This window comes from Budorcas taxicolor, chromosome 5, assembly GCF_023091745.1.
Source record: "Budorcas taxicolor isolate Tak-1 chromosome 5, Takin1.1, whole genome shotgun sequence".
NCBI classification, from domain to species: Eukaryota; Metazoa; Chordata; class Mammalia; order Artiodactyla; family Bovidae; genus Budorcas; species Budorcas taxicolor.
In genome coordinates, this window is record NC_068914.1 from 69,648,455 (window position 1) to 69,676,019 (window position 27,565).

Below are 27,565 nucleotides of genomic sequence, written 5' to 3' on the forward strand. Positions count from 1 at the left end.
GTAGCTGGAAAGTCCCTCTACATTATTTAGGAGACTGGGCTTTTGTTATATATTGCATGTTTTCCTATTTGTCCCCAGTTTTTATTTTGTTAACATGTACATTCTTTATGCATGAATTAGCCACAATTCTTTTATGAGAAAATCTGCTCAACTCTCTGACTACCCAGAAATATAATCTGTACAGAAAAAGCAGATAGATGGTTGATTTTTCTTCCTTTTATTTATCAATTTTAGAGCAATGAATCAATGCCCAAGCAACTTATGATGAAAGGTGAATTTTGAGTATCATTTTAAATTCATATTTTTATATATTTTACTCATTAGTCATTCTTTCATAAATGCTCAAATCATTCCACCCTCATCAAATGAAAGGCTCTTCACTTGCCTTCTATGACTTCTGACAGGTCCACAGATATTTAAAATTTTTCATTATACCTTTATGGTTTTTTAGTGATAACGATTACTCCTAAGAGAATACACGTTTCCTTGAATTTTTCTATATCAGTTCTTTAGTTTATGTGAAACTGATTTCAGTGAATATATAGACAAAATAGTTTCTGTGCTCTCCCCAAACTAAAGTATGGTCCCAGAATTACGTACTGAGCAATCCACCAGTTACTGAGTTTCTTACATGATTGAGACCTTTGTATGTATTTTATGTAATCCACACAACAATCCTGTGAAATTGGAATCACTGTCCCTGTATTACTGATAAGAAGAATTACTCATTGTCACTTTAGCAGTAAGTAGTAGAGGCAGGAAGGAAAGTCAGATCGGTCTGACAGGAAAGCCTGTGCTCCTAACCCCTGCTCCTGCCTTCATATATACATGTAAAAGGAGCTGACATTTTTAGGTGTTTTAATTTTCAACTAAAACATTTATATATTCTCTTCCATTTCATAACATGTCTATCTAGACAGGTGCTTAATGTGGAAAGGACTTACATTGTAGCTTGACAGCTTTGGGACCATTTGTCAGAAACTAACCAAACAAGGTTGTTAACACAATTTAATATAAGGACATTTAGAGAAGTACAGTGTCTGGGCAAGTATTACAAAAATTTTCAACAAAACTTAGTTCTCTTCCTTCCCTAAAGAAGTTAATATGTCAATGAAGTTGTAACTACCATTCTAAGCACAAATCATGTAGATAAGGCTAAGTGAAGTCTTGAATGTAATTCCAAAATATATGGTAAGATACCAAATCTCCATAATTAATAACAATATGCTAAAGCCCAACCTGTAAGGCAGACACTCTTATTATCCCTTATTTTATAGATGAGGAAGGACACTCAAGCACTAAGGTCAAATATCTTGCCCAAGGTTATGCAGCTAGTAAGTGGCAGATGAAATTTGATTCCAGAGCACAAGAATTAAGATTGCCTTAAAGTATCAAACAAAAAATAACAACACAAATCTGGCCATATACAGAATAAATAATCTCATAGGGCATATGAAACCAGATTACATTATAGGTTAAGAGAAACACCAGTTAACAGGCTCTCTGAAATCTGCCTTCAGGAACAATGTTTGTTTTCAGTTCTTATAAGGGGCTTTCAAACACTACGGAATTCCACATGCTCGATCTAAACAAGCAAATTTTTTTTCTTTCAGACCTCTTGCTCAATAAAGAGCTGCTCCAAATCTCTAAGGGGACCCAGATGACTTGGATACATAGCATGAGAGCTCATGCAATTCTGTTCCTACTCTTGATTCAAGTCAGTGTTTTAAGTGAGGTGCGTGAAGAATTTCTCTTCACCTGAAATATTTTAAATATCAACATTTTAACACTAAAAAGTTTGTAGGAGAACACAAAAGGAATATAAAGAATTTTATACTTATTATACATTTCTATATCTGAGGACTTTTAAGATGAAAGAAACCCAGAAGACTTTTCCACACTGAAGCTATAGTTGGTTCTAGCGGAAAAATGAACATTTCTACTGATAAAATTAATTTATCAGGACTCACAAAACAGAGGCTGCTCCAGTGACCTGGCCCATTTCACACCACACTTATGGCAGAAAGCAAAGAACTACAGAGCCTCTTGATGAAAATGAAAGGGGAGAGTGAAAAAGTTGGCTTAAAGCTCAACATTCAGAAAACTAAGATCATGGAATCTGGTCCCATCACTTCATGGCCAATAGATGGGGAAACAATGAACACAGTGACAGACTTTATTTTTTGGGCTCCAAAATCACTGCAGATGGTGACTACAGCCATGAAATATAAAGACACTTGCTCCTTGGAAGAAAAGCTATGACCAACCTCGACAGCATATCAAAAAGCAGAGACATTACTTTGCCAACAAAGGTTCGTCTAGTCAGAGCTATGGTTTTTCCAGTAGTCATGTATGGATGTGCGAGTTGGACTATAAAGAAAGCTCAGAGCCAAAGAACTGATGCTTTTGAACTGTGGTGTTGGAGAAGACTCTTGAGAGTCCCTTGGACTGCAAGGAGATCCAACCAGTTCATCCTAAAGGAAATCAGTCCTGAATATTCATTGGAAGGACTCTTGCTGAAGCTCCAATACTTTGGCCACCTGATGCGAAGAACTGACTCACTGGAAAAGACCCTCATGCTGAGAAAGACTGAAGGTGGGAAAAGAAGGGGATGACAGAGGATGAGATGGTTGGATGGAGTCACCAACTCAATGGACATGAGTTTGAGTAAGCTCCGGGAGTTGGTGATGAACAGGGAGGCCTGGCGTGCTGTAGTCCATGGGGTTGCAAAGATCCAGACACTTTAGTCAGACACTTCAGTTCAGTTTCAGACTGAACTGCAACTTGAGTCAGTTTGCACTTAAAGGAAACATCTGTCAAAGAAACCTATCATACACCAGTAATAATCCTCCAGCTCCAGCTTTAGTGAGCTCACCTCACCCTAGACAGCAGGACCCGAGAACATTACAGGGAATCCAAACTCTGGGCCCATCCCAACCTCTGTTTCCTTTTTGCTGCTTCAAATCCTCTATAAAACTAACTCTTGTCTAAAATTCCTCCACTAGAGTGTTCCACTGCTTATCAGCACTGTAATCTGCTCATCTTATTTTCCCTTAAATAAGGAACACTGAACTCACTACCAAATTTTTTTAGTTTTGTTATTTGATACTACCAGTTGATAATTTTCATTAAAATAAAAACAAAAATCTGTAACCTGAAATATTTAGGACCAAATCAATTGGCCAAACTGATGGAGGAGAAAAAGGAAAACTTTTATGAGCTTAAGCAATTTTAAGCTTTAAATTAATTGTACTAAACACACCTTATCTGGTGTCATCAGCATAGTTGACTCAGTTTTTATTCCAGATTGATGAATATTCACAAACATTCCTGAATCTAAAAGTCCTGCTGACCTGTAACAAATAAGTACAAATTTTAGCCTTCGTTTCACTGGGAAGACAAAAAATGACCACCTACTTAATATATGTTGCTGTTGTTTTCTTTTTTTTACTATACCTTGCAGTTTCACTATCTGTTACAAAAGTTGGAGTTGCGGCTAACGGGCTTCGAAGGTCTTTTCGAATGTAGATTTTTTCTGTTGAAGCAGCACAGTTGGAAGATTTTTCTCTGGATACTTCAATGGGTTTTCTTTCACACTGAACAGCTACAAAAATGTGCCAAATTTATATCACAATGCAGAATTTATAAGCAATTAAAAATGCAAGCTCTAGGTCAGCAATGTTGTTATGGGAGTCATGGTTACCATAACTCTAAAGATAACCATCAATCTTTAGAAATTATTTTTTAAGTTCAACGAAGTTGCTTCAAATAGTAAAACTGGCCACTGTGCATCTCTCTTGTTCTCTTTTCTCTCCCTGCCCTAGTTGTGGCAGAAATGCAGAATTCCTACTTTTTAAAAGTTCACTGTCAAGAAGGAAAACCTGAAGTTAGGAGTCCTTTACATATCTAATATACATAAGAGTATTAAAAAATAAAGTATTTAAACAACTGAAGACAATACTGACAGTGAACCACAAAAAGACCCAAGTCAAATCTTTTTTTAATTAAGGGCAGGGAGTTTTTTTTAAAATTTTTTGGTTTTTTAATTTGTACAGGGCAAGGAGATTTTTGAGCAGCAACTCAATTGCTTAGTTTTTATTTATAAAATAGAGGTTAATAAAAAAAATAGAGGTAATAAATTTTATGGCCTTCCCTGGTAAAGCTCAGATGGTAAAGAATCTGCCTGAAATGTGGGAGACCTGGGTTTGATCCCTGGGTTGGGAAGAGCCCTTGGAGAAGGGAATGGCTAACCATTCCAGTATTCTGGCCTGGAGAATCCATGGACAGAGAGGAGCCTGGAGGGCTACTGTCCATGGAGTTGCAAGGAGTTGGATGTGACTGAGCAACTTTCAATAAATTTTATAGCCATTTTATTTCATGATACTTAGGAGACAGTATACTGAAGTTGTTAAATGTACATTTTCTGAGAAAAACAAAACTGCCAAGATGCAAATCCAAGTTCTGCCACTTATTAGTTATGTGACCTTGGGCAAGTTTCTAAATTTCCTCTGTTCACACAAATGTAAAATGGCTAACAGTAGTATCTACTGACAATTCTGATGTGAGAACAAATAAGTTTACTTATATGCTATACACAGAGTAAAGCACAATGAGAGCTTAATCAACACTAAGGTAATGACAAAAGCTAGTACTGTCATTACCTTATTAACCACTTTAGTATTAATAGTTTGGTGAAACACTAAACTGGTATCTAATTATCTTTTTTTTAAAAAAATTATTATTACCAGATCCAAACTAAAATTACATGCCTGGCATTATAGGCATTCAGTTAAGATCTGCTGAACATATAAATACACATTCACATATTTCTATATTTTTGTTGGAAAACTTTAAATTAAAAACCATATATATTTGACATATTTTAACGTGTAATTTCTAGGAGTTTGCCTGAATTCTTAAAAGTATTTTCTCCTTAAAAGCTAATACATACAGTCTTGTTTCATTCCAAACGCAATACATCTTTGTAACCTGCAGTATTGACAGCGATTTCGATGGTGTTTATTAATAATACAGTCCTTTGATCCTCGACATGAATAAACTAAATTTTTTCGGATACTTCTTTTAAAAAATCCTTTGCAGCCTTCACAAGTTACTGCTCCATAATGACGCCCTAGAAACAAATGTTCAAGAAAATACAAAAGTCACAATTTTTCAGAACTGAAATGAAGTAGGCCCACCCACATCTATCCTTAAAGCATGAGCTGAAACTGAGATTTCTGAATTTATGACATGATTTTTTTTTTAATGAACTACCAGAGAATGACACAAACAATTCTCCGATAAAATATACTACACAATATGAGATTTTAAATTTTGTAAAGTACTTTTAACAATGACATGGAAAATTTGGGAAAGAGAAGAAACAAAATCACCCATAACCCACGATATAAAAACTACTTTCACTTCTGAGATCACTTACAAAGTACAATTCTATTATGTACTATTTAAGGGTTTCCCTGCTGGCTCAGTGGTAAAGAAAAGTGAAGTCGCTCAGTCGTGTCCAACTCTTTGTGACCGGTGGACTGTAGCCCACCAAGCTCCTCCGTCCATGGGATTCTCCAGGCAAGAAAACTGGAGTGGGTTGCCATTTCCTTCTCCACCTGCCAATGCAGAAGATGCAGGTTTGATGCCCAGGTTGAGAAGATCCCTTGGAGTAGGAAATAGCAACCTACTCTAGTATTCTTGCCTGGGACATCCCATGGACAGAGGAACCTGGAGGGCTACAGTCCATGGGGTCCAAAGAGCTGGACATGACTTAGCAACTTAACAACAAAAATATACTTTATAAAGCTATTTTATTCTGAAAACTATGCTCTAAAAAAAGGATATAATGTCAGTTAGTATTTGAAATGTAATCATCCTTCCTCACAGTGAGTCCCACCTTTAAATTTCTGGAGAAATCTGTTACACTTTGATAAAATCATTTTCACAAACTATATCCTTCGCATAAAAACTATTAACAAACTGAACATACTCCAGGAAAAGCTCTAGTACAAGTTTTGTAATGAAGCTATGGGAAAGATAAAAATGATGAAGGAAAACAAGCTGGGCCCTTAAACTTATCTCACTGGTACTTGTGAATATATATGAATAAATATGGGTATGTATTTCTGGGCATGAAGGAACAATGGCCAGAACTAAAACGGTGTAAACCTGAGTACTAAAAACAGGTTTGGAGAAATGTCTGCTCAACTATGCAGAGCATTTCATCAGGGTTCACCAGAGCTTTTCCACCTCAGTAATCTATTACTCTGTATTCCTAGAATGAGAACAGGGCTCAACAGGTAGATTAATAATCTAATGTTACATGTTATTAAGGATCACAACTAATTTTTAAGCAAAACTTTTGACAAAACTGGTTTCACATTCAGAAAAATTTCCACATGTTCAGTTTACTTTCAGAAAAGTGAAACTGCCTTTCATAATTCTTTGAAATATGCATTTTATGTCATTGCAAGATCACATTAAACTGCAGTGAAATAAAAAACCTTCAGGTGAATAAAAAGCTCTGGGGGAAAATCAGTTAAATTTCATAGGCTACAAATATGAACCATAAAAACAACAGGTTCCTTTATTTTACTTTTTACTTTCAGTAGAAGAAATGCAGTAGTAAGGCAGTTATTTTAACAACACAACAAATATAGCAGGTTATTTGTAGTATTACCTGATGCTTTGTCTCCACATACTACGCAAAGATCAAAAACCTTATTTGGTCCTTGTTCTGAGGAAGAATTATCTGTTAAGAACTAAAGAAACCCCCCCAAACAAACAAACAAACAAGAAAACAATAATTTGTTGTTACTCAGTAATACTCTTATGTAAAAAATTAAAAGAACTTTCATATTACTTTTTGCTTTCTTTTTCGTAAGTTATTCTGAAACTTTGAACTCTATTATTATGCATGTATCAATTAAACTATTCTTAATTTTCTTTACATAAAGATTAAAACTTCAATGTTATAAAAAGTACAGACAGAAATAATACCTTTTTGGTTTGTTCCATAACAATTCATTAAAGTAAAAAGGGTCTTAAACACACAAATACATGAGTATATTTTTCACTGTATCTCACCCATAAAGTATTCACTATTCATACGGATCACATCAAATTACTGTAGAAGTTATCTGTCCTATTGTGACATTTGTCTTTGAATAACTCAGAACATTTCCCCATAGAATGATATGACTAAAATAAGCTATAATAGCATAAAAAGAGAAATCTAATTTTTTTAAATACAAAAAGGTTATGAAGAAAAAAGGAATCTGTTGAAGCATTTAACTATGGAACATGACTGATGTACAAAGGTATAAACTTTTCATTCAGCTGTCTAAGGATTGGGTTAGGTGCAGAGGTTGAGAACATGGACTCTGGAGTCTGTTAATGACAGCAAATTATTAGGGACTAGATGGAGTGGCCTTGGGCAAATTACTAAATCTCTTTAAACTATATTAAGAGCTCATCACTAGGTACAGCTAATATAATACAAAGAAATACTAGTTTCTTCTTTTAGGTTTATCCTTCAGTCTGTCATTTTCTTTCAATCTTTTGAAATGTGAACAAATTAAATACAAGCTTCAAAATGGTAAAAACCTACCCCTGCTTTAAAACAGCTCACAAAATAATCCTCTACCTTGACTCTTTTCCTTCTCTTAGGGGTGTGAATGCCTTCATGAACAATTCTGATTTTAAAAACTTTAAACAGTCATTAAAATAGCTGTCCCAGCGAATTCCTTGGTGGTCCAGTGGTTAGGACTCTGCGCTTTCACTGCTGAGGGTCTGGGTTTGACCCCTGGATGAGTAACTAAGATCCTGCATGCCATGCAGCAAGGCCAAAAAATTTTTTCAAAAATAAAATAGCTCTCCCTTACTATGTTATAGTAGCATAATTTCTTCTTCTATCACCATAAAAATCAGTCTTCAATGAAAACTTAAAAACAATTTCTGGCATTAGATATCCTTTGAAAACATCTCTGACAAACATCTATCTTTTTAAAAATAGCATATCTACTGCAAACAGTGCTAATCTTTTATTTGTTAATTTCCTAAGGGTGGAAGAGACACTGAGGTTAATGGGCCTGCCCACATCCCATCTTAGGTCACTAGAACAGAAATCAAATCTTGGCCCAGGGGAATTCCATCCTATACCTGTTTTTCTTTCATTGCTCTTAGAGATGCAAAGTACTGATATTATTTTTATTTTTTAAATAAAGAAAACCTTTGAAAAAGATTAACTTCAAAGAAATCTGATATACACCTTTTCAGCCAACTGATGTCACCAGTCATAAATATGATGATAGGAAGTACCCTTGGAATGATGTGATGAAAACGGCACTTAACGTCTGCTAACTACTCCCCCAAACCCACAACCCCAGTCTAACCATGAAGAAAACATCAGACCAAGTCCCACAATAAGGCAATTTATAATATACCTGACCAGCATAACTTAAAACTATCAAAGTCACCAAATATAAGGAAAGTCACAGACAAGAGGAGTCAAAGGAAACGCAACAAATGTACTATAATTTGGTATCCTGGAACAGACAGACGTTAGGTAAGAATTAGGGAAAGCTATGGAATTTAGCTAATGTATAAAAACTACCGGTTCATTATTTATAATAAATATATCACACTAATGTAGAATGTTAATAAGTAATTGTGTGTTGGGTGATTATATGGGAACTCTCTATACTAAATGCTCAGTATTTCTGTAAATACAAAACTGTTCTTAAGAAAATCAAGCCTGTTTATGAAAAAAAAAATAAAGAAATTAGGGTATGGATAATGCCATACATTTTTTTAGTGACTTCTTTCTAATAACTTTATATATTTTATCCATTTTCTACATTAGCTTTTTTAAAAGTAATATAAAATTGTGTAATTGGAAGAATAATAGAATCTATGAGGATATATAGGCATAATTTTGTATCTTACAAATTTGGAGCTTTTCAATTCTAAAAGGAATTTTTCTTGATTAGCTTTTCATCACAAAATATGGAATCCAATTTTAAGTGAGCACCCTCACCAAAGCTTCTGGAGGCCAACTTAAGGGTTCACTGTATTTATATTCAAACATAGCAACCAGTGGTAAAAACAGCAGCTACATAATTGTATAAAAGCCTTAGCTGGCTCTTTGAAGAATAATGTATAACTAGCAAAAATAAAAAACAATGTAAAGTTAATTTACACTACTGACTGAGTTCCAGTGTTAGAGCATCCCATCGGCTAGACTGCTTACTACATTAGTGAAGATGTATAACAAAAGGGAAGCAAAGGCCACAAAGCTGCTAGCTATAATATGGACTTCTTGATCTGGCAGCTGCTTGTTCACAACAGAGGCATCTTGGTCTTGGAAACTGCAGTTACAGAATTCTGTAGATGCTCCTGATTTGGAAGTTTCCTAACTGCAAAAGCAGGTCACCTAGAATCAAGTTCTGAAGCAGGCTCCCATAGTTATTCTTGGAAACCTGACCTACAAGTGTTCCTTCAGCCTTTCTAACAGTACTTTGAGCTCTCTACACTCTTTGTTAAATTCCTTCCTGCCCAAACCAGCCAGAGCGGATCTTACTATATGCCACTAAAAACCCACCAAAATATACGCTGTGAGGATGTGTGAGGAAAAGTATAGTGGCCCATAGGAGAAGGTAGCACCTAATTTTATACAAGATCTTTTCCTACTGAACATGCAGGATATAAAGTCTTAATGTCAGGACTCATTTTATGATATGCTTTTTCCTTTTTTCAAGGATAAGATTAAAGAGAAACTCTATGAATTTACCTGGAGCTGTTGTGTAGACAAATCAGGAGTTGTAAAAAATAACTGGTTGACACCTGCTGCATCTGGGGTCGTGAAGAAAACTTTTCCTGGAGTAGAGTCTTGCCTGGCCAGAATGACTTTGTTTGGAGTAGAGCCATCGTGATTTGTCAGAATGAACTGTTTGCTTTGGGTATTATGATCAAGTGCTGTCACAATCTGGATTTTCTGGCCAGTAGGCTGCTCTGTAACAATCTAATACAATCATGTCATTAGTTATTAAGTCAACTTAATCTTTTTCCTTCTCTAAGGACAATTTTTCTCATTTCTTCAGACAAAGCTAGACTAGAAAGCATACCATTACATACATAGATTCAATGTAATACACATAACATACATACCATTTAATCTAGCAATTCTACTTCGATGACATCCTACCCTACAATAAACAAATGCGTAAATAAAGCTACAATAGTAAGAACACTTGGACTTCACTATTTTGATTCCTCCCCTTCCCCTCCTTTCTACCTTTCATATACATAAACATATACCGGGTGTATTCTATTTGCCAATCGCTGTTTGTTCTGGGTCCCTGGATACAACAATAAACAAAACAAAATTTTTATTCTCATAAAGCTTTTACTTTAGTGAGGAAAGGCAGATAAAAAACAAGCAAATAATATTGTCAGGTGGTATTATGCGTTACAAAGTAAAATAAAGCAGGGTAAGCTGGGGGTTATTGATGGAATGAGAGCGATGAGCAGATAATATCTCAGCACAGACCTGAGTGAAGGAACAGACCAAGGCTTAGGACTAGCTAGGGGAAATGCATCCCTAGTAGAGGAAGCAGCCTGTGGGGCAGGAAGAGTGTGTTTGATATCGCTGAGGCAAGAGACACAGCAAGAGAGCTGTGTGAGTGAAACTGGATGGGAGAGAGATTTATGATAGGAAGTGGGATGTGAGAAACAAAAAGGGCCAAACTGAAAAGGGTCTTGTAGGCCATACAACATCTGATTTCCTACTGGATGACATGGAGATCCACTGAAGGGCTTGCAGAGCAGAGACGTGGCAGGATGTTTTGCAAACAGCATCTTTCTAGATTTAGTGTAAAGATCAGACTGTGAATGTTTAAGAACAGAATTAAGGGAGACCAGAAAGAAAGCTAGTGCACAAACACTGGCAGCACTTGGGTACTGTATACAGGCAGAGACACAGGCCAAGACCAGGGCAGTAGCCACGCTAGCGGTAAAAAGCGGTCTGGGATATTTTATAAAGGGAGAGGCGACAAGATACACTGATGAACTGGATATGGAATATGAGGAGAGAAGAGTCGAGGATGATTATGAAATTTTGGCCTGACCAATTAGGACAGAACTGTCATTTACTGAGATAGAGCAGTCTGGAGAAGAAAAAGTTCATGAATAAAAATAATAGCCTAGCATTGAGGGTTTTCGTTGTAGCTTAGCAAATATTTTACGGAAAAAACTCATTAAGCCAATTAAATTCCCTGAATTCAATTTTAAAATGGCAAAGCTGATTTGTTTCCAAGTTTTTTCTATTTCTCTGAAATTATTTTCAAGACCATTTTTTACTTTTTCTGGCTCTCTAAGCAGCCCCATGGTGGTCGTCAAGAACCAGCGCCTTATGAAAGGAGGCAAAAAGAGAGCCAAGAAGAGTGGTTGACCCAGTTTCTAAATAAGATTGGTATGATGTGAAAGCACCAGCTGTGTTCAATAAAAGAGATACTGGGAAAACACTGTTCACAAGAACTCAAGGAACCAAAATCACATCTGATGGCCTCAAAGATTATGTTTTTGAAGTGAGTCTTGCTAATCTGCAGAGTGATGAAGTAGCATTTAGAAAATTCAAGCTAATTATTGAGAATGTTCAGGGCAAAAACTGCCTGACTAATTTCCATGGCATGGATCTTATCCGTAATGTTGTATTCCATGGTCAAAAAGCGGCAAACCATGATTGAAGCTCATGTTGATGTCAAGACTACCAATGATTACTTGCTTCATCTGTTTTGTGTGGGTAACTAACAATCGCAACCATCAGATTTGGAAGACCTTTTACTCTCAGCACTAGCAGGTACGCCAGATCCCCAAGAAGATGATAAAAATAATGACCTGAGAGGTGCAGATGAATGACTTGAAAGAGGTGATCAATAAATTGATTTCAGATAGCACTGGAAAAGACTTGCCAATCTATTTATCCACTCCATGATGTCTTCATTAGAAAAGCAAAAAATGCTAAAGGAGCCCAAGTTTGAATTGGGAAAACTCATGAAGCTACATGGTAAAGGTAGTAGTTCTGGAAAAGCTACTGGGGATGAGACAGTGCTAAAGTTAAATGAGTTGGTGAATATGAGCCACCAGTCCAAGAATCTGTTTAAAATGTGTACTTTTAATGATGACAAAAGATCTTACTTGTGGTAGAAAAAAAAAGACAACTACTTTCTGCACAAAATTTACAGCACAGTTCTGAATCACTAATTAGTTTTTGTCTAGAGCACACTGTATTGATTATGGCTACTACCAATTTGAGTTTCCGTTGACAACCAGTATTTCTACCATGCCCTATCTTCCTGGCTGTAGTCTTAACTGTTTTGTTTTGCATAGGTTATTTCTACCAAGTCTAGTCTCCATCCTCCCCACTAACAATTTCTGCAATTTTCAATGATACCTATAAGAGGTTTCAGTTCATCTGTAATTTTACCATGTAAAGTTTATGCTGTTATACATTTCATTTTAGAATATTCCTATCAGAAATATTAATTGTAAACTGAATAAAAATCTAATGGCTCACATTTATTTCTTAGAGACAAGAGCATCAGGTACATGCAGGGTCCAACTGTTACTGCCTGGAAACACTTTGCTTAGATGGGTAAAAGTATGTTTACTGCAGCACAATAATTATAATTAGAAACTGAAGTGATCCAAGTAGCCTTCAATAAAGAAGAGTAAATAGATTATGGAAACAGTTCTCAGGTCTTAGGATTTCTTTACATGCCTAAATAAATAAATAAAAATCACTGAGAGCCCAAACAGCTTTTATTTACATAGGTTGTATCTATTGATATTTACCATATTGAAATTCAAATAGAAAAAATTTAAAATATTATTTCATTTTAAAATAACTCATTAAATATTAACATTTATTTAATGAAAAATAAGTACATTTTCCAAACAAAAAAAAAATTTAGTGGAGGACAGAGGCACTGATTTACATTTTTGCAAACAGATTCAATGTCTGGCTTAATAGAAGCTGGATACTCATACGTGCCTGTGCATTCAATCTGCTGCAAAGGCTGTTTTGGTTAAAAGAAAGAAAGAAAATCCAGCCTTATATTTTTTGGGTAAAAAGGGGAAGAATATCTTAACTGCTTCTTCAAATTGTGTAAACTGTTCTTTGATATGACATTAAAACTTGAAAAGTGATAGCTTTTTAAAGGTTAGTTGCAATGTAGAATCAGAAACTACTGCGTTGGTCAAAAAGTTCATTTGGGTTTTTCTGTAAGATGATACAAGAGACTCGAACTAACATCTTGGCCAACCAATATATTAAAATCTCTTGGTCTATCCTGCAATGTGAATCCTTCACTTATGAGTGATTTTGTTACATCATGCACTGGTCATTTGGAAAACGCTGGTTCAATGAGTTATGCACACCTTTTAAATTGTCACATATTTTAACATATCATGTAACGGGTAGTCTCTGGAAAATTACACCACATATTTGTGAGAGAATGATAGGGAGAAGACAAACAGCATTTTAGTACTATTATGAGAATGGTTTGGACCTTGCTGATTCTGAGTCCCTAGATGATATTTTGAAAACCTCTGGACTATGGAACTTCTTACTAGAACACAACTGTTTACATGATATAGATCTCCTTCTAATGGTCCAGTAAACCTCAGATTTCGCACCCTCCAGAAACAGTCTCTGACTAGATCCTCACACCCCACAACTCTTCATTTGCTGTTTTTCTTCCATGTTCCCAATTCCCAATTACACTCTACACAATTACCTATCATAGCACTGAACATATTCTATTTTTATTGTCCAATTATTCAACCATCTCTCACTAGATCAAAGTGAACTGAAATCAGTTCAGTTCAGTTGCTCAGTCGTATCCGACTCTTTGCAACCCCATGAACTGCAGCACGTCAGGCCTCCCTGTTCATCACCAACTCCTGGAGTCCACCCAAACTCATGTCCATTGAGTTGGTGATGTCATCCAGCCATCTCATATTTTTTCGTCCCCTTCTCCTCCTGCCCTCAATCTTTCCCAGCATCAGGGTCTTTACAAATCAGTCAGCTCTTCGCATCAGGTGGCCAAAGTACTGGAGTTTCAGCTTCAACATTAATCCTTTCAGTGAACACCCAGGACTGATCTCCTTTAGGATGGACTGGCTGGATCTCCTTGCAGTCCAAGGGACTCTCAAGAGTCTTCTCCAACACCACAGTGCAAAAGCATCAGTTCTTCAGCGCTCAGCTTTCTTTACAGTCCAACTCTCACATCCATATATGACTACTCGAAAAACCACAGCCTTAACTAGATGGACCTTTGTTGACAAAGTAATGTCTCTGCTTTTTAATATGCTGTCTAGGTTGGTCATTGGAGAAGGACATGGCAACCCACTCCAGTACTCTTGCCTGGAGAATTCCGTGGACAGAGGAGCCTGGTAGGCTGCTGTCCATGAGGTCGCACAGAGTCAGACACGACTAACTTAGCAGCAGCAGCAGCAGGTTGGTGGCCATAACTTTCCTTCCAAGGAGTAAGCGTCTTTTAATTTCATGGCTGCAATCACCATCTACAATGATTTTGGAGCCCCCCAAAAATAAAGTCAGATGCTGTTTCCCCATCTATTTGCCATGAAGTGATGGGACCAGATGCCATGATCTTAGTTTTCTGAATGTTGAGCTTTAAGCCAATTTTTTCATTCTCCTCTTTCACTTTCATCAAGAGGCTCTTCAGTTCTTCTTCGCTTTCTGCCATAAGGGTGGTGTCATTTGCATATTATTAATATTTCTCTGGGCAATCTTGATTCCAACAATCAAGGGTATCTTTTATCTCTGTGCCACCAAAACCTAGCAAACTTATTTGTATAAATCAGTTTGGTTAAGCAGTTAATGAACAGTAAATAAGACATACCTCTCCCATTTGTTGTTCGATAATTTGATGTGCAATTTCTTCTATGGATGCCATGATTTGATTACCAGTGTCCTGCCAAAAATAAAAAGGTGCTTTTTCACAATTATACCCACAAAACACATTAACTGAAGAATTTACAAATGAAATTATATGATAACTAGGATTTGCTTCAAAATATTCTGGTTGTGGGAAGAGGTAGAGGGTAGAGGTGGGAAGGAATAAACAACTTAAGATTGGCTGTGTGTTGACAATTATCAAAGACTGCTGACGTTTATACAAGAGTTCATAAAACTATTCTCTGCTTTTACAAATTTTGAAAATGTCTATTAAAAAAAACTTATTCAATACCAAACAATTTCACTTTTCAAAGTTACTGAAGACTAAACCACAGACCTTCAATATAGTTCAGGAATGGTTTATTTATTAAAGAAAGTCAATCCAGTCTATAAACAAATACATCACTGTAGCCATTTAACATTCTTTTTAATCAGTATACTGTAAAAGCTGACAAAATATTCATTCAGAAGACTAGAAGATTTCTCCATAATTTTGTGATTGTTCTTACGTGTTAAGTTTAATTTGAATTTTAACATAAAACTCTTCAAAGAGATTTGAGAGTCAGTAAGATTAACAGATTGACTTTGACATTTGTTTTTTCTCTATATCAGGTAGTCAAGGATATAAAAATCACTGACTTTATCATATTATATACCATCATAAATTGACTAATATTCTACAATTATAATTAATATTAATCACCAAATTGTTTTAATTACTTGTCTTTCAATCACTTTTAAAACCTTAAATGTTTCAATTACTTGTTCTAAAAGCAATATATAGTATTTAATCACTCAACTATCTCCCACTTGAAAAGTAGTGCCAGTTAAGTGCCCTCAACTTCTCTGAAACCCAACCAAGGAGACGGTTACTGCCAAAGCCTGTGTGATCTGGGTCCATGATGGAACAGGAATCCTCCCAAACTCTGCTCCATTTTGGCGGGGGGTGGGGGGGACAGGGTGTCATTCTTCCTTTTTTTGGGAAAGGTAACATGTTCAAAACAGAACGGCCCTATTGATCCACCCAGTATTCCAGAGTTCCAGAATTCCAATAGCCTTCATTCATTTCATCCCATTCATTATGTCCCCTTCAGTTCATGCTGGCAGACATTTCTGCCGGCATGAATTCTCAGAAATCTTTGTTGCCTCCCATGCAATTCATGCGGGTTCATGCCACCAGACAAGAGAGTCCTGTACAGAGCTCTTGTGGGTAACTGCATCTCTAGTCCCACTATGCACTCTATGTAGATCTCAAGGACACTGTGAATGCAGTCTTTTGAACAAGGCCGCTTACTTTTCCTACATGAAAAACTCTTCCTTTGAGACTCACTTAAGTGAGTTATACCAGTTTTTAATGTCATTCATTCACTTCTCTTTCAATTACATTACTTATTGAAGACTGACAGACTGCTGTCCCGTTCCTGCCATTCTCCCAGTTTCTTGACCTCAAGGTCCAATAACATTCACCCACTTGCTATTAATACCTTAATACTGTGGTGCCAGACTGCTCTAATGTATATACTTAACATTATTTTAGCTCTTAATGTTCTTCAAAGCTTTCCCTTTAATTATAGGATGTGAGGTGCCAATGGTTAAACCTTCTATTTTAGCCATATGTACTACTTGTAATTCCTTGAATTTATTACCATGTTGCTTCATATTGCCATGTCTCTGCTAATGGCTTCTCTCTCTACCACAACTGCCATGGAATCACTAGATCAACATGTGTTTGTTTTCCAAGACTAAATTTAACTAAAAAAAACTGAGGAAAAAAAGGATTCTTTACATATTGTTGATGTAAGTCTAAACTGAAACAACCTTCCCAGAAATTTGCGAATGTTTATCAAAGCCTTAAAACTTTTCCTACTCATTGATCCAATAATTCATGCAATATTCTTCCATTCAACAATAATTGTTGAGTGTTTACTATGAGCCAGGCAGTTTTCCAAATGTTAGGGATATATCTTTCTAAACGTCAGGGAGTATTAAAACAAGGGCTTCCCTGATAGCTCAGCTGGGAAAGAATTTGCCTGTAATGAAGGAGACCTGGATTTGATTCCTGGGTTGGGAAGATCCACTGGAGAAGGGATAGGCTATACTCACTCCAGTATTCTTGGGCTTCTCTTGTGGCTTAGCTGGTAAAGAACCTGCCTGCAATGTGGGAGACCTGGGTTTGATCCCAGGGTTGGGAAGATCCCCTGGGAGAATGGAAAGGCTACCCACTCCAGTATTTCGGCCTGGAGAATCCATGGACTGAATAGTAGGAGAAACAGACAATAAATAAAATATACAAACATTCTCAAATATTAATGATGACTTCTCTAAGTGGAGATTTACAGGCCACTTATTTTCTGCTTTTTGAATGGGTATCTACTAATGGGTAATTAGAAAAGTAAACATTCCTTCATTTATAATCCACTGTATTTTGTGCCTATTTATCTTCTAAAGCACCTGGGTTTATCTGTGTAGATGATAAAAAAACTTCTAAAGAAAAAGAACTCGTAGTTTTCCTATGGACTAATTTTTTTCCAACGAACCTGTAGTGTTTAACACTGCCTGGTATTTGTATTTGAACTCAGAAAGCATCAATATTTACTGAAAGATACTTATCAGGCACTGTGTGACTACTGGACTTCACAGTGACTAAGACAGAGACAATCTCTGCTGCATGGAGCTTATATTTTAATAAGGAAACAGATTTTTAAAATTACCATGTACTAAATGCTACGAATGGAGAAGGTGATGGCACCTCACTCTAGTACTCTTGCCTGGAAAATCCCGTGGATGGAGGAGCCTGGTAGGCTGCAGTCCATGGGGTCGTGAAGAATCGGACACGACTGAGCGACTTCACTTGCACTTTTCACTTTCATGCACTGGAGAAAGAAATGGCAACCCACTCCAGTGTTCTTGCCTGGAGAATCCCAGGGACAGGGGAGCCTGGTGGGCTGCCGTCTATGGGGTCGCACAGAGTCAGACACGACTGAAGCGACTTAGCAGCCGCAGCAGCAAATGCTACAAAGTAAACTAGGAAGTAGTGATAAAGAGAAAAACACAGAAATACAGGAGGGGGTTTATGACAATAACCTCAGATATGCAGATGACACCACCCTTATGGCAGAAAGTGAAGAGGAGCTAAAAAGCCTCTTGATGAAAGTGAAAGAGGAGAGCGAAAAAGTTGGCTTAAAGCTCAACATTCAGAAAACGAAGATCATGGCATCCGGTCCCATCACTTCATGGGAAATAGATAGGGAAACAGCGGAAACAGTGTCAGACTATTTTTTTGGGCTCCAGAATCACTGCAGATGGTGATTGCAGCCATGAAATTAAAAGACGCTTACTCCTTGGAAGAAAAGTTATGACCAACCTAGTTAGTATATTCAAAAGCAGAGACATTACTTTGCCGACTAAGGTCCATCTAGTCAAGGCTATGGTTTTTCCAGTGGTCATGTATGGATGTGAGAGTTGGACTGTGAAAAAGGCTGAGCGCCGAAGAATTGATGCTTTTGAACTGCGGTGTTGGAGAAGACTGTTGAGAGTCCCTTGGACTGCAAGGAGATCCAACCAGTCCATTCTGAAGGAGATCAACCCTGGGATTTCTTTGAAAGGAATGATGCTAAAGCTGAAACTCCAGTACTTTGGCCACCTCATGTGAAGAGTTGACTCATTGGAAAAGACTCTGATGCTGGGAGGGATTGGGGGCAGGAGGAGAAGGGGACGACAGAGGATGAGATGGCTGGATGGCATCACAGACTTAATGGACGTGAGTCTGAGTGAACTCTGGGAGATGGGGATGAACAGGGAGGCCTGGCGTGCTGCCGTTCATGGGGTCGCCAAGAGTCAGACACGACTGAGCGACTGAACTGAACTGAACTGAGTGTGCCATAGAGTCACGTCAATAAATCAGACTTTCAATCCCATTTTTACTATTTACTAAATGTTTAACTACATGTCAGTCACTTAAGGCTGTTTGCTTATAAATGAAATGGATTCAGTAAAATCTATCTCAAAATATTCTTGTAAAAATTGAGTTTGTGAAAATATCTTTGTCAATGTATGCTGTTGTTCAGTTGCTAAGTCATGTCCAACTCCTTGCGACCCCATGGTCTGCAGCATGCCAGGCTTCCCTGTCCTTCACTATATCCTGGAGTTTGGTCAAACTCACGTCCGTTGAGTCAGTGATGCCATCTAACCATCTCATCCTCTGTCACTCCCTTCCCCTCCTGCCCTGTCTTTCCCAGTATCAGGGTTGTTTCCAATAAGTTGTCTTTTCACATCAGGTGGTTGAAGTACTGGAGCTTTTGCTTTCGTCCTGCCAGAGAACATTCAGGGTTGATTTCCTTTAGGATTGACTGGTTTCATCACCTTGCCGTCCAAGGGACTCTCAAGAGTCTTCTCCAGCACCACAATTCAAAAGTATCAGTTCTTCGGCACTCAGATTTCTTTGTGGTCCAACTCTCACATTTGTACCAATGACTACCGGAAAAACCATAGCTTTGACCAAATGGACCTCTGTCGGCAAAGTGATATCTCTGCTCTTTAATATGCTGTCTAGGTTTGCCATGGCTTTTCCTCCAAGGAGCAAGCATCTTTTAATTTTGTGGGTGTAGTCACCATCTGCAGTGATTTGGAACCTGAGAAAATAAAATTTGACACTGTTTCCACTTTTCACCCATCTACTTGCCAATATATCAACATCTACACACACACACACACACACACACACACACACACACACACATATGTATCGGTGTACAATGGTCTCTTACAGGTAAAACGTACTCCCTGACAGTTAGCTGAATAACAAAGTGCTCAATAAATGAGCAATAGGTCAGGAGAACCATCACACTGGAGACGGAGGGTCTGGGGAACATCTTACAGAAGAGACATTTGAAACAGGCACTGAAGGATAAGCGTTTTTACCAACCTGAGGGACAAAGCAAAAAAACAGGAGGATGCTGCCTTTACTACTCTAGAGCTAATTAACATACAGAAGACATACAGTCTTACATTTTTGCCTCTGATTCTTCTTTTCTCACATTTACCTCAATCTCATGTCTATGTATCTTCCCCACAGGAAAAAATATACCCTCAGTGATGCCATTTGAATCTGTTCATGGGGTTCTCATAGCAAGAATACTGCAGCGGTTTGTCATTCCCTCCTCCAGTGGACCATGTTTCGTCAGAACTCTCCACTATGTCCCACTTGTCTTGGGTGGCCCTTCATGGCACGGTTCATAGCTTTATTGAGTTATGCAAGCAAGCCCTTTCGCCATGACAAGGCTGTGATCCATGAAAGCTATGGTTTTTCCAGTAGTCATGGGCAGATGTGATAGTTGGACCAAAAGAAAGCAGAGCACCAAAGAATTGATGCTTTCCAAACATGCTGCTGGAGAAGACTCTTGAGAGTCCCTTGGACAGCAAGGTCAAATCAGTCAATCCTAAAGGACATCAACCCTGAATATTCACTGGAAAGACTGATGCTGAAGCTGCAACACTTTGGCCACCTGATGCGAGGAGCCGACTCACTGGAAAACACCCTGATGCTGGGAAAGACTGAAGGCAAAAGGAGAAGAGGGTAGCAAAGGATGAGACGGTTAGATACCACCAATGAATCAATGGAGATAAATCTAAGCAAACACCAGGATATAGTGAAGGACAGGGAAGCCTGGCATGCTGCAGTCCATGGGGTTGCAAAGAGTCAGAAATGATTTATTACTGAACAACAACAGTGGTGTCATCCTCCTTCCATTCAGGTTCAAAATTTTAAGTCTGTGCTCTTTGAGTACATCATGAACAGTCCATTTTCTTTCTCCACCAGCCCTACTCCCATCAACCAACTGTAGGCTCTTGTTACAAAGTAGTATTTTGCAAACTCCTTGTTGTGAGCCACTTGTGGATGGGGAAATACAGTAGGTCAAAATTTTCTTCTTTTAAAAAAGAAAGAAATTAGAATAGAAAATGCTGCATCAAGTATAGTGAGGGTAAGGACTTATTTCAATTTAATCTGTGTGTTAAGTCATGATGGAAAACATACTTTTCTGTGTAGCAGTCAAAAAATGCTTGAAAATATGATGCAAAACAATTTTTTTTTTCCTGGTAGGGTGGGTCAAACATAGATTTGAAAATCTGGGACTTCCCTGGTGGTACAGTGGATAGGAATCCACCTGCTAATGCAGGGAACATGTATTTGATTCCTGGTCTGGGACTATTCCACACGTCATGAAGTAACTAAGTCCATTAACTACAACTACTGAGTTCGTGTGCTGCAACTACTAAGCTCACACAACTACAGCCCACACTCTGCAACAAGAAAACACTTCAGTGAGAAGCCTGGGCACTGCGACTAGAGAAAGCAAGGTGCAGCAACAAAGTCCCAGCGCAACCAAAAATAAAAAATAAAAGAAAATCTGATAGAAGTTAAGGCTTCCCTCACAAGAAAACAGGTTCACATTCATTCACTCTACAACTGATGATATATGCTATGCTGAATTTCAAGGAGTTCGTAAACTCTCCTATGGCCAGCCCAAGGTCTTCAGGTTAAGAATCCTTTGAGTATAATTTCAGCTACTGGCAGAAATAACTTTCCTGGATGAATATTTAATATATTCAACTTGGTGTCTATGAAAAACCCCTAGAAGGCAAGAATCATCTATGTGTCAGCTCTTTTGACCAACAGCAAAATCTCGGGATGCTTCCAGAACTGAAACACATCCTTATTCTCCTGTTTCATAAGTATCAGTGCCCTCTTTAACGGTCAAAGAATAAAGTTTCAGTTCTTCTCCTGGTATTTTTTCAGTATTTACTAAGTCCTTATAAACACGCCGGCCACTGCAGACACAAAGGAGCATTCCTTTATAGTTTGACTTCCCCATCTTCGTATTTCATCTCCTACCAGTCCCAGAGGGGACTCCTTCAGGACAAACTGGAATGTTCTTTATTCCCCAATATACAACTCCAAGCTCCTCCTCCCTCATTTAAATTCTCCCACCTTTAAAACTCAGTTGTGAAACTTCTATTTACTTACAAAATTTTATGCAAGGGTGCATTTTTCTAGAGACAGTCTATGGCTTTCATAAAAGATTTTAAAAGGTTGCAGAGGGTTCTATGACTCAAAAAAGGTACATGATTATATAAACTATTAATCCTTTCTTATATACGATTTCTTTCCCTTCTTCTCTCCAACAATAGTAGGAATTATATTGTGTAGCACACACAAAGAGTACATATTTTGGGAATGTTTTCTGCCTTTGATTTCCTTTAAAAAAGCTGAAATGCTCCTACAAAGAATGATGAAATTACATTTTCTGCGATCCATTTTAAAAATAAACAGAAATACCTTTATTGTACATCTACCCAACTGACATACAATTAAAATCTAAAACCAACCACACAGCAGGCACTGTTCTAAAACCCTCAAAGTCGAAGGTTCATTAAGTTTCGAGGCACAAAAACCCTAAAGGCCTTAATTTCAAGCCTTTTTGTTTTTCCTTTCCAGCAATTATTTTTTAACAGTTGACCTATATAGCGAAGGTTACAAAACAACCTGGCAACATTTGCCATTCATAAAACGGTATCTGCAAGAGCTGGAAGCAGACTTTCTTAAAAAGAGATGCAGGAAGCTTGGACGCGCACTGCAGTGAGGACATTCGGCCGTTGCCTTTTCTTTCTCTAGAGAGAGAGATCCAAAGGCAGCGGCCGCTCCCGCGCCATCGGCTGTGAAGTAGAGAGCGTCATTCCGTCGATCCAGTAAAAACACAGGAACAAGTCAGAGGCTCGTGGTAAAAGGGATCCGGGCCTCGGCTCGCCGCCAGGCCGGCCTCTCCCACGTTCCGCAGGCGCTAGAGCCCACTCCGACCCCGGGCCCGGCGGCAGAGCGCGGCTCCCGGAGACGGGAAGCGGCGCCCGCGCCAAGACGGAAGCGTTCCCTGTAGGTGAAAGGTCAGAGGTGCCGCGGGAGAAGCTGCCGTGCGCGCCGAGCCGCTCGCCGACTCCCTCGCCAGCCCACCGACACGGCCCCGCTCCGGGCTCTGGACACCGCTCCGGGCTCCGGACCCCGCTCCCGGCTCCGGACCCCGCTCCCGGCTCCGGCTCCCGCCTCGGCCTTTCTCGGAGCCCCGCGCACTCGGCCCCGCTGCTCCGGCCGCTCTCCCAGCCCGCCCCGAGTAGCGCGCCGCGGATGATGAAGAGCGGGTTCTGCCGGCCGAAGCCTCAGGCTGCCGAGGGGACTGGGGGCGCGCCCGTTGGCAGTTGGGAGGAAGGGACCTTCCCAGGGCCCCCCGCCTTCCTCCCGGGCGCCGCTGCGGCCGCTTTTCTCCTCACCCGCTCCTTCTTACCGGCGCTTCTCTGCCGAGCGGCGTCCTACGCTGGGCGTAAACCGGCCAGTCCTGTGCGGCGGCTGCTGGGACGGGATGGGGTAGGGGGCCTCCAGGCAAACAGACTGGAAAAAGCTGAAGCGGGGAGGGTTAAAAAAGTGGAGACGGAGCTTTCTGGGTTTGTGTATTTCGGGGCGGGGGGGGGGGTCAGAGTTCCTGACCCCCTCCCTCAGCGGCTCGGTGCGCGCTCCCGTCCACGCCTGCGCACCAGTGGAGTGGAGAGGCGGCGAGAGGCGGTCGTGACGTTCCCCGGGTGGAGGGTTGAGAGAACCCAGTCTCTGGAAGTCGACTGCCCCCTATCGCGTAGGAGGGAGACTGCTCCGGCATAGTTGCGCTTCCCTTATCTGGGACTTGGAGAAGACACGTGCGCTTAGCATCCTGTTTGCAAAAGGCGGTCCTTAAAGGAAATTTTGAGACTGTTTAGATTGGAGCCAAGATAGATGACCTAATCAGTTTTAGACAGTTCGGTCTCTAACTTGGGGGAAACTGGGCTTTGTCACAGGCTCTTGCCTTAGACTAAACGGTTTATTAGAACACTTAACAAAACTGGATAGATCCCAATAAAATATTTCAAATTCCCTTAAATAAGCTGGAGTATAGCCCTGTTGAGTAAGGCTAAGTTTTACTTATCAACTTTTGTGAGTAAATAGCATAATAGCTAAATGGAGCCAGAGTAAAATCCCTTAGAATGAAAACTTTCAGAAGACTGGCTTTAGTCTGTTTTGTTCACTGGTGTATTCCCAAGCTTATGGGACAGTGCCTAATGGTAAATACAGATTTGTGAAATAAGGTGTTGACAGAACATCACATTCTGATAGTGGCCCCTGAAGCACCAAGGTGTGGTATCAAGAGCCGCCACGTTTGCAGAGTGCTGTGTGGTTTGGTCTTGCAGGGGTCCTCAAAATGTCTTATTTATTTTTTAATGTCTTAGTTTTGATTCGCCCTAGAAAAGCAGTCACGCATTCAGGCCAGAAACCCAAGTCAGGAAAAACAAGGTGCACTGATAAGGAGAACATCTCCTCTGTCATTTCCCCCTGGAACTAGGCATCTGGGCAACGAAAGTGGCAAGCAACAACCCCTAACAAGTGAAAACACTTTTTATGTCTCATTCTCTAGAAGTCACCCTCTTCCTTTTAGTATCATTTGTTGTGTAATTAGTGGTTTTAAAGCACCCCTCCTCCATCCATCCTTGAAGTCGAGTCCTAAAGGAAATCAACCCTGAAATGTTCATTGGAGGGACTGATGCTGAAGCTGAAGCTGCAGTTCTTTGACCACTTGATGTGAAGAGCCGATTCTTTGGAACAGACCCTGATGCTGGGAAAGACTAAAGGCAAAAGGAGAAAGGCCAGCAGAGGATGAGATGGTTGGATGGCATTATTGACTCAATGGACATTAATTGAGCAAACTCAGGGAGATAGTGAAGGATGGGAGCCCAGTGTGCTGTAGTCCATCCAGTCCCAGAGAGTTGGACACGATTTAGCAACTGAACAATAGCTACTCCATCCACCCAAATTGGGATCCACTCCTTACGTCTGTCCCAAAGATGAAATCTGAGAAAGTATATTACCTATAGGTCCAATGGAAAAAGGCAATCTGAGACCGTTTTCTCTATTCTCAGTGGCCAATGTGCACACCCACAGTGATGCTTGGGGTCATCCCCTTTATAGCCAATTAATTTGCTTAGTCACAGTAGCATTTCGATGTAGAAACCATCCAAATGGGTAATACGTTTTGTTGGTGAAAAAGAGCTTCCCCTAATTATGATTCAGGAAAACAGATCAGTGTGGTTCATCTCTAACTGCATGACTATAAAAAATGATTTAAAAGACATCATCACACTGAAAGTAGATTTAGTAAATTTATTTTGTATAAATATAATACATAACATTATTTACACTGCTAATATTTTATTTATAAAGGATCTATATCTCTATAGGGACAATAAGATACAAACATCATTTTTAAAGTAAGTGTTTCTATAAATTTATGTCATCTGAAAAAATAGTATTTCAAGATTGGTTCTTAACATGCTATGATGAACTCATATAAAAGAAAGTCGCCACCATTCGTCCTAACCACCCCCTCAAAAACGGGGGAATTTGATATTGAGACTTTTTTAACATCTAAACAAAAAAATCCATCTAGAAAATTTCCATTAGAAAATAACATTAGAAATGGCACAGGCTCCAGAATATTTGTGTTTTAGAGGCATTCAAAAAAGAGTAAGAGCATTTGAATTAATTTAATTCACAACAGTGTCCAGTGAATGCAAGGCACTCTGCCAGGTGCTGAGGAGAAATCGCAAACGAACAAGATACAGTTGCTCTTCTCAAGGCTAGAATGTGATAAGCACCATAAGAAAGTCTGTTTAGGAGCCAAAGGCTACAGGAGCATAGAGGAAGGAGAGACTAGATCTAATCTGCAGGAATGGGGAGAGGCTAGGATCAACTGTTATAGAAAAGTCTTAGGTAAACAGGCAGAAAAATGGGGTTGGGGGAGGATGAGAAAAGACAAAACGGTGTGAACAGAGGAAGGTAGGGTCGGGGTGAGCTGCCACATGATACCTGAGCAAAAGTGTTCACGCCAAACCACTCGGAAGCCAGTGAAGGTTGTAAAGAGCGGGAATGAAACTAAATTGGAACTATGCTTAACAAGGTGGGTCTGGCAGTGTTTAAATGGGACCATGCAAAGGCATTGGAATTAGAAGAAAAGTTATGCCCATCACTGGGAAGAGGTAACAAGGACTTGAGCTAGGGTGGATGCGATAATAGGACAAAGAAGGTGGAAAGGACACGAGGGCAATTGTAGAGGGTCTTGGTGAGACCTGGAGGCAGATTCTGGGGCCAAGAATGGTGTTTCTCCATTGTAGAAGAAAATATACAGATCTGAATGAAAGGAAATTGAGTTTTAGACATTTAAAGCTTAAAATGCTTAAGATGTAGATGTCCAACAGGTACTTGCTAATATGGCCTTGCAGGATGGTGGGAAGAGCAGGTCTAAGATCTGAGTTATAATATGGGCCATCTGGGACTTTTGAGTTTGAAATAATAAGAATCCTGTCCTTACTTTCTTCAACAAATATTTTCTCTTGAAAGATGCAAGGTAGGTATTTTGTGAAAAACTGATGTACCAGGAATAAAACAGTGTGTTTTCAAGGACTGTGCAGTATACTAAGGGAAATAGGATTTACCTCTCTGGAAGCCCCTGTGATGACATCTGACTACAACAGATCTCAAATTTAAAAAACCAAGTACAATGAAAGCACACTCGAAGACATAAATCAAGATATGCTGTGATGACATTTACATTTTAACTGACTTACTAAATAGTAGGCTTTCCCTATTTCTGGATATATTCTACCATCCAAATATAAAATACACCTTTGGCCAACAAAACTATACTTTAAAGTTATCCTCACTTGGTTGGTTCATTATAGCTTTATATTAAAGTTTGCTCTGATGATCTCATTTTAAGAAATGCTACTTCACTATCAATCAAGCTTATAGTTATTAAAAGGGAGATGCATCTTGGGAAAAGACAATAGCAGGATACTGGGTACATTAGGGAACAAGGGGAAAGAGGTTGGGAAGAGGTTCAGGAACACCAAAGATAAACTTTCTTGTTCTCTTACACTCTGGCGGGTCCTCTATGTTTAAAGCTGCCACAGGCAAGGGAGCAGCACTGCCTAGAGACACATACTAAGGCCGGCCTTCCCCTAGTTTGACCTGGCATCTCTTGTCTAGGTTTCTGAAGGATCCTTTTGGATTTAACTTTATAACTACTCTTCTTTCTCCTTACGAATAAAAGGAGACACTTGAAAAGGATTTGATGGAAGCACATGTATCAATGTAGGAAATACACTAAGCACTATTGGGATCTAAGTACTTCTCACTTATAGAGTGCATGCAACATCATCTTGTTTTTGCTAAAATGTTAGCTTTAAGAGTGGTTTTAAAAGTATCGACAGCTTTATAACAAAATATATATAATCAGGCTTCTCATTTGACATTGAATGAGCAAGGTTAAATAATTGATCAGCTTCAGTGAAGTTATGAAGGACTGATAAGGGAGAAAGGGAATGTAATACTATTCCACATTTAAAACATCGGGGTCGGGGGGAGGCTGGTAATCCGATAGCTTCCTCAAAAGGCACCATATTTTATATTTTTCAAAGCCCTCCATGGGGATAAGCCAACACTAGCATAAT

General features: G+C 39.0%; 1 protein-coding gene and 1 pseudogene across 1 annotated transcript in view; one reads left to right on the top strand and one right to left on the bottom strand.

Moving 5' to 3' along the window:
- NR2C1 (nuclear receptor subfamily 2 group C member 1) overlaps positions 1–23,513 on the bottom strand; it is a 39,043-nt gene extending 15,530 nt beyond the window's left edge. Inside the window, exons 1-7 of the mRNA XM_052639560.1 lie at positions 23,320–23,513; positions 14,931–15,002; positions 9,797–10,027; positions 6,686–6,767; positions 4,952–5,131; positions 3,457–3,604; positions 3,263–3,353 (exon numbers count right to left, since the gene is read on the bottom strand). Of these exons, the coding sequence (XP_052495520.1) occupies positions 3,263–3,353; positions 3,457–3,604; positions 4,952–5,131; positions 6,686–6,767; positions 9,797–10,027; positions 14,931–14,984 (786 nt within the window). The 5' untranslated portion in view covers positions 14,985–15,002; positions 23,320–23,513. The remainder of the gene's footprint in view (positions 1–3,262; positions 3,354–3,456; positions 3,605–4,951; positions 5,132–6,685; positions 6,768–9,796; positions 10,028–14,930; positions 15,003–23,319) is intronic.
- On the top strand, positions 11,390–12,167 carry LOC128047383 (40S ribosomal protein S3a-like; annotated as a pseudogene).
- Positions 23,514–27,565: the final 4,052 nt, after the last annotated feature.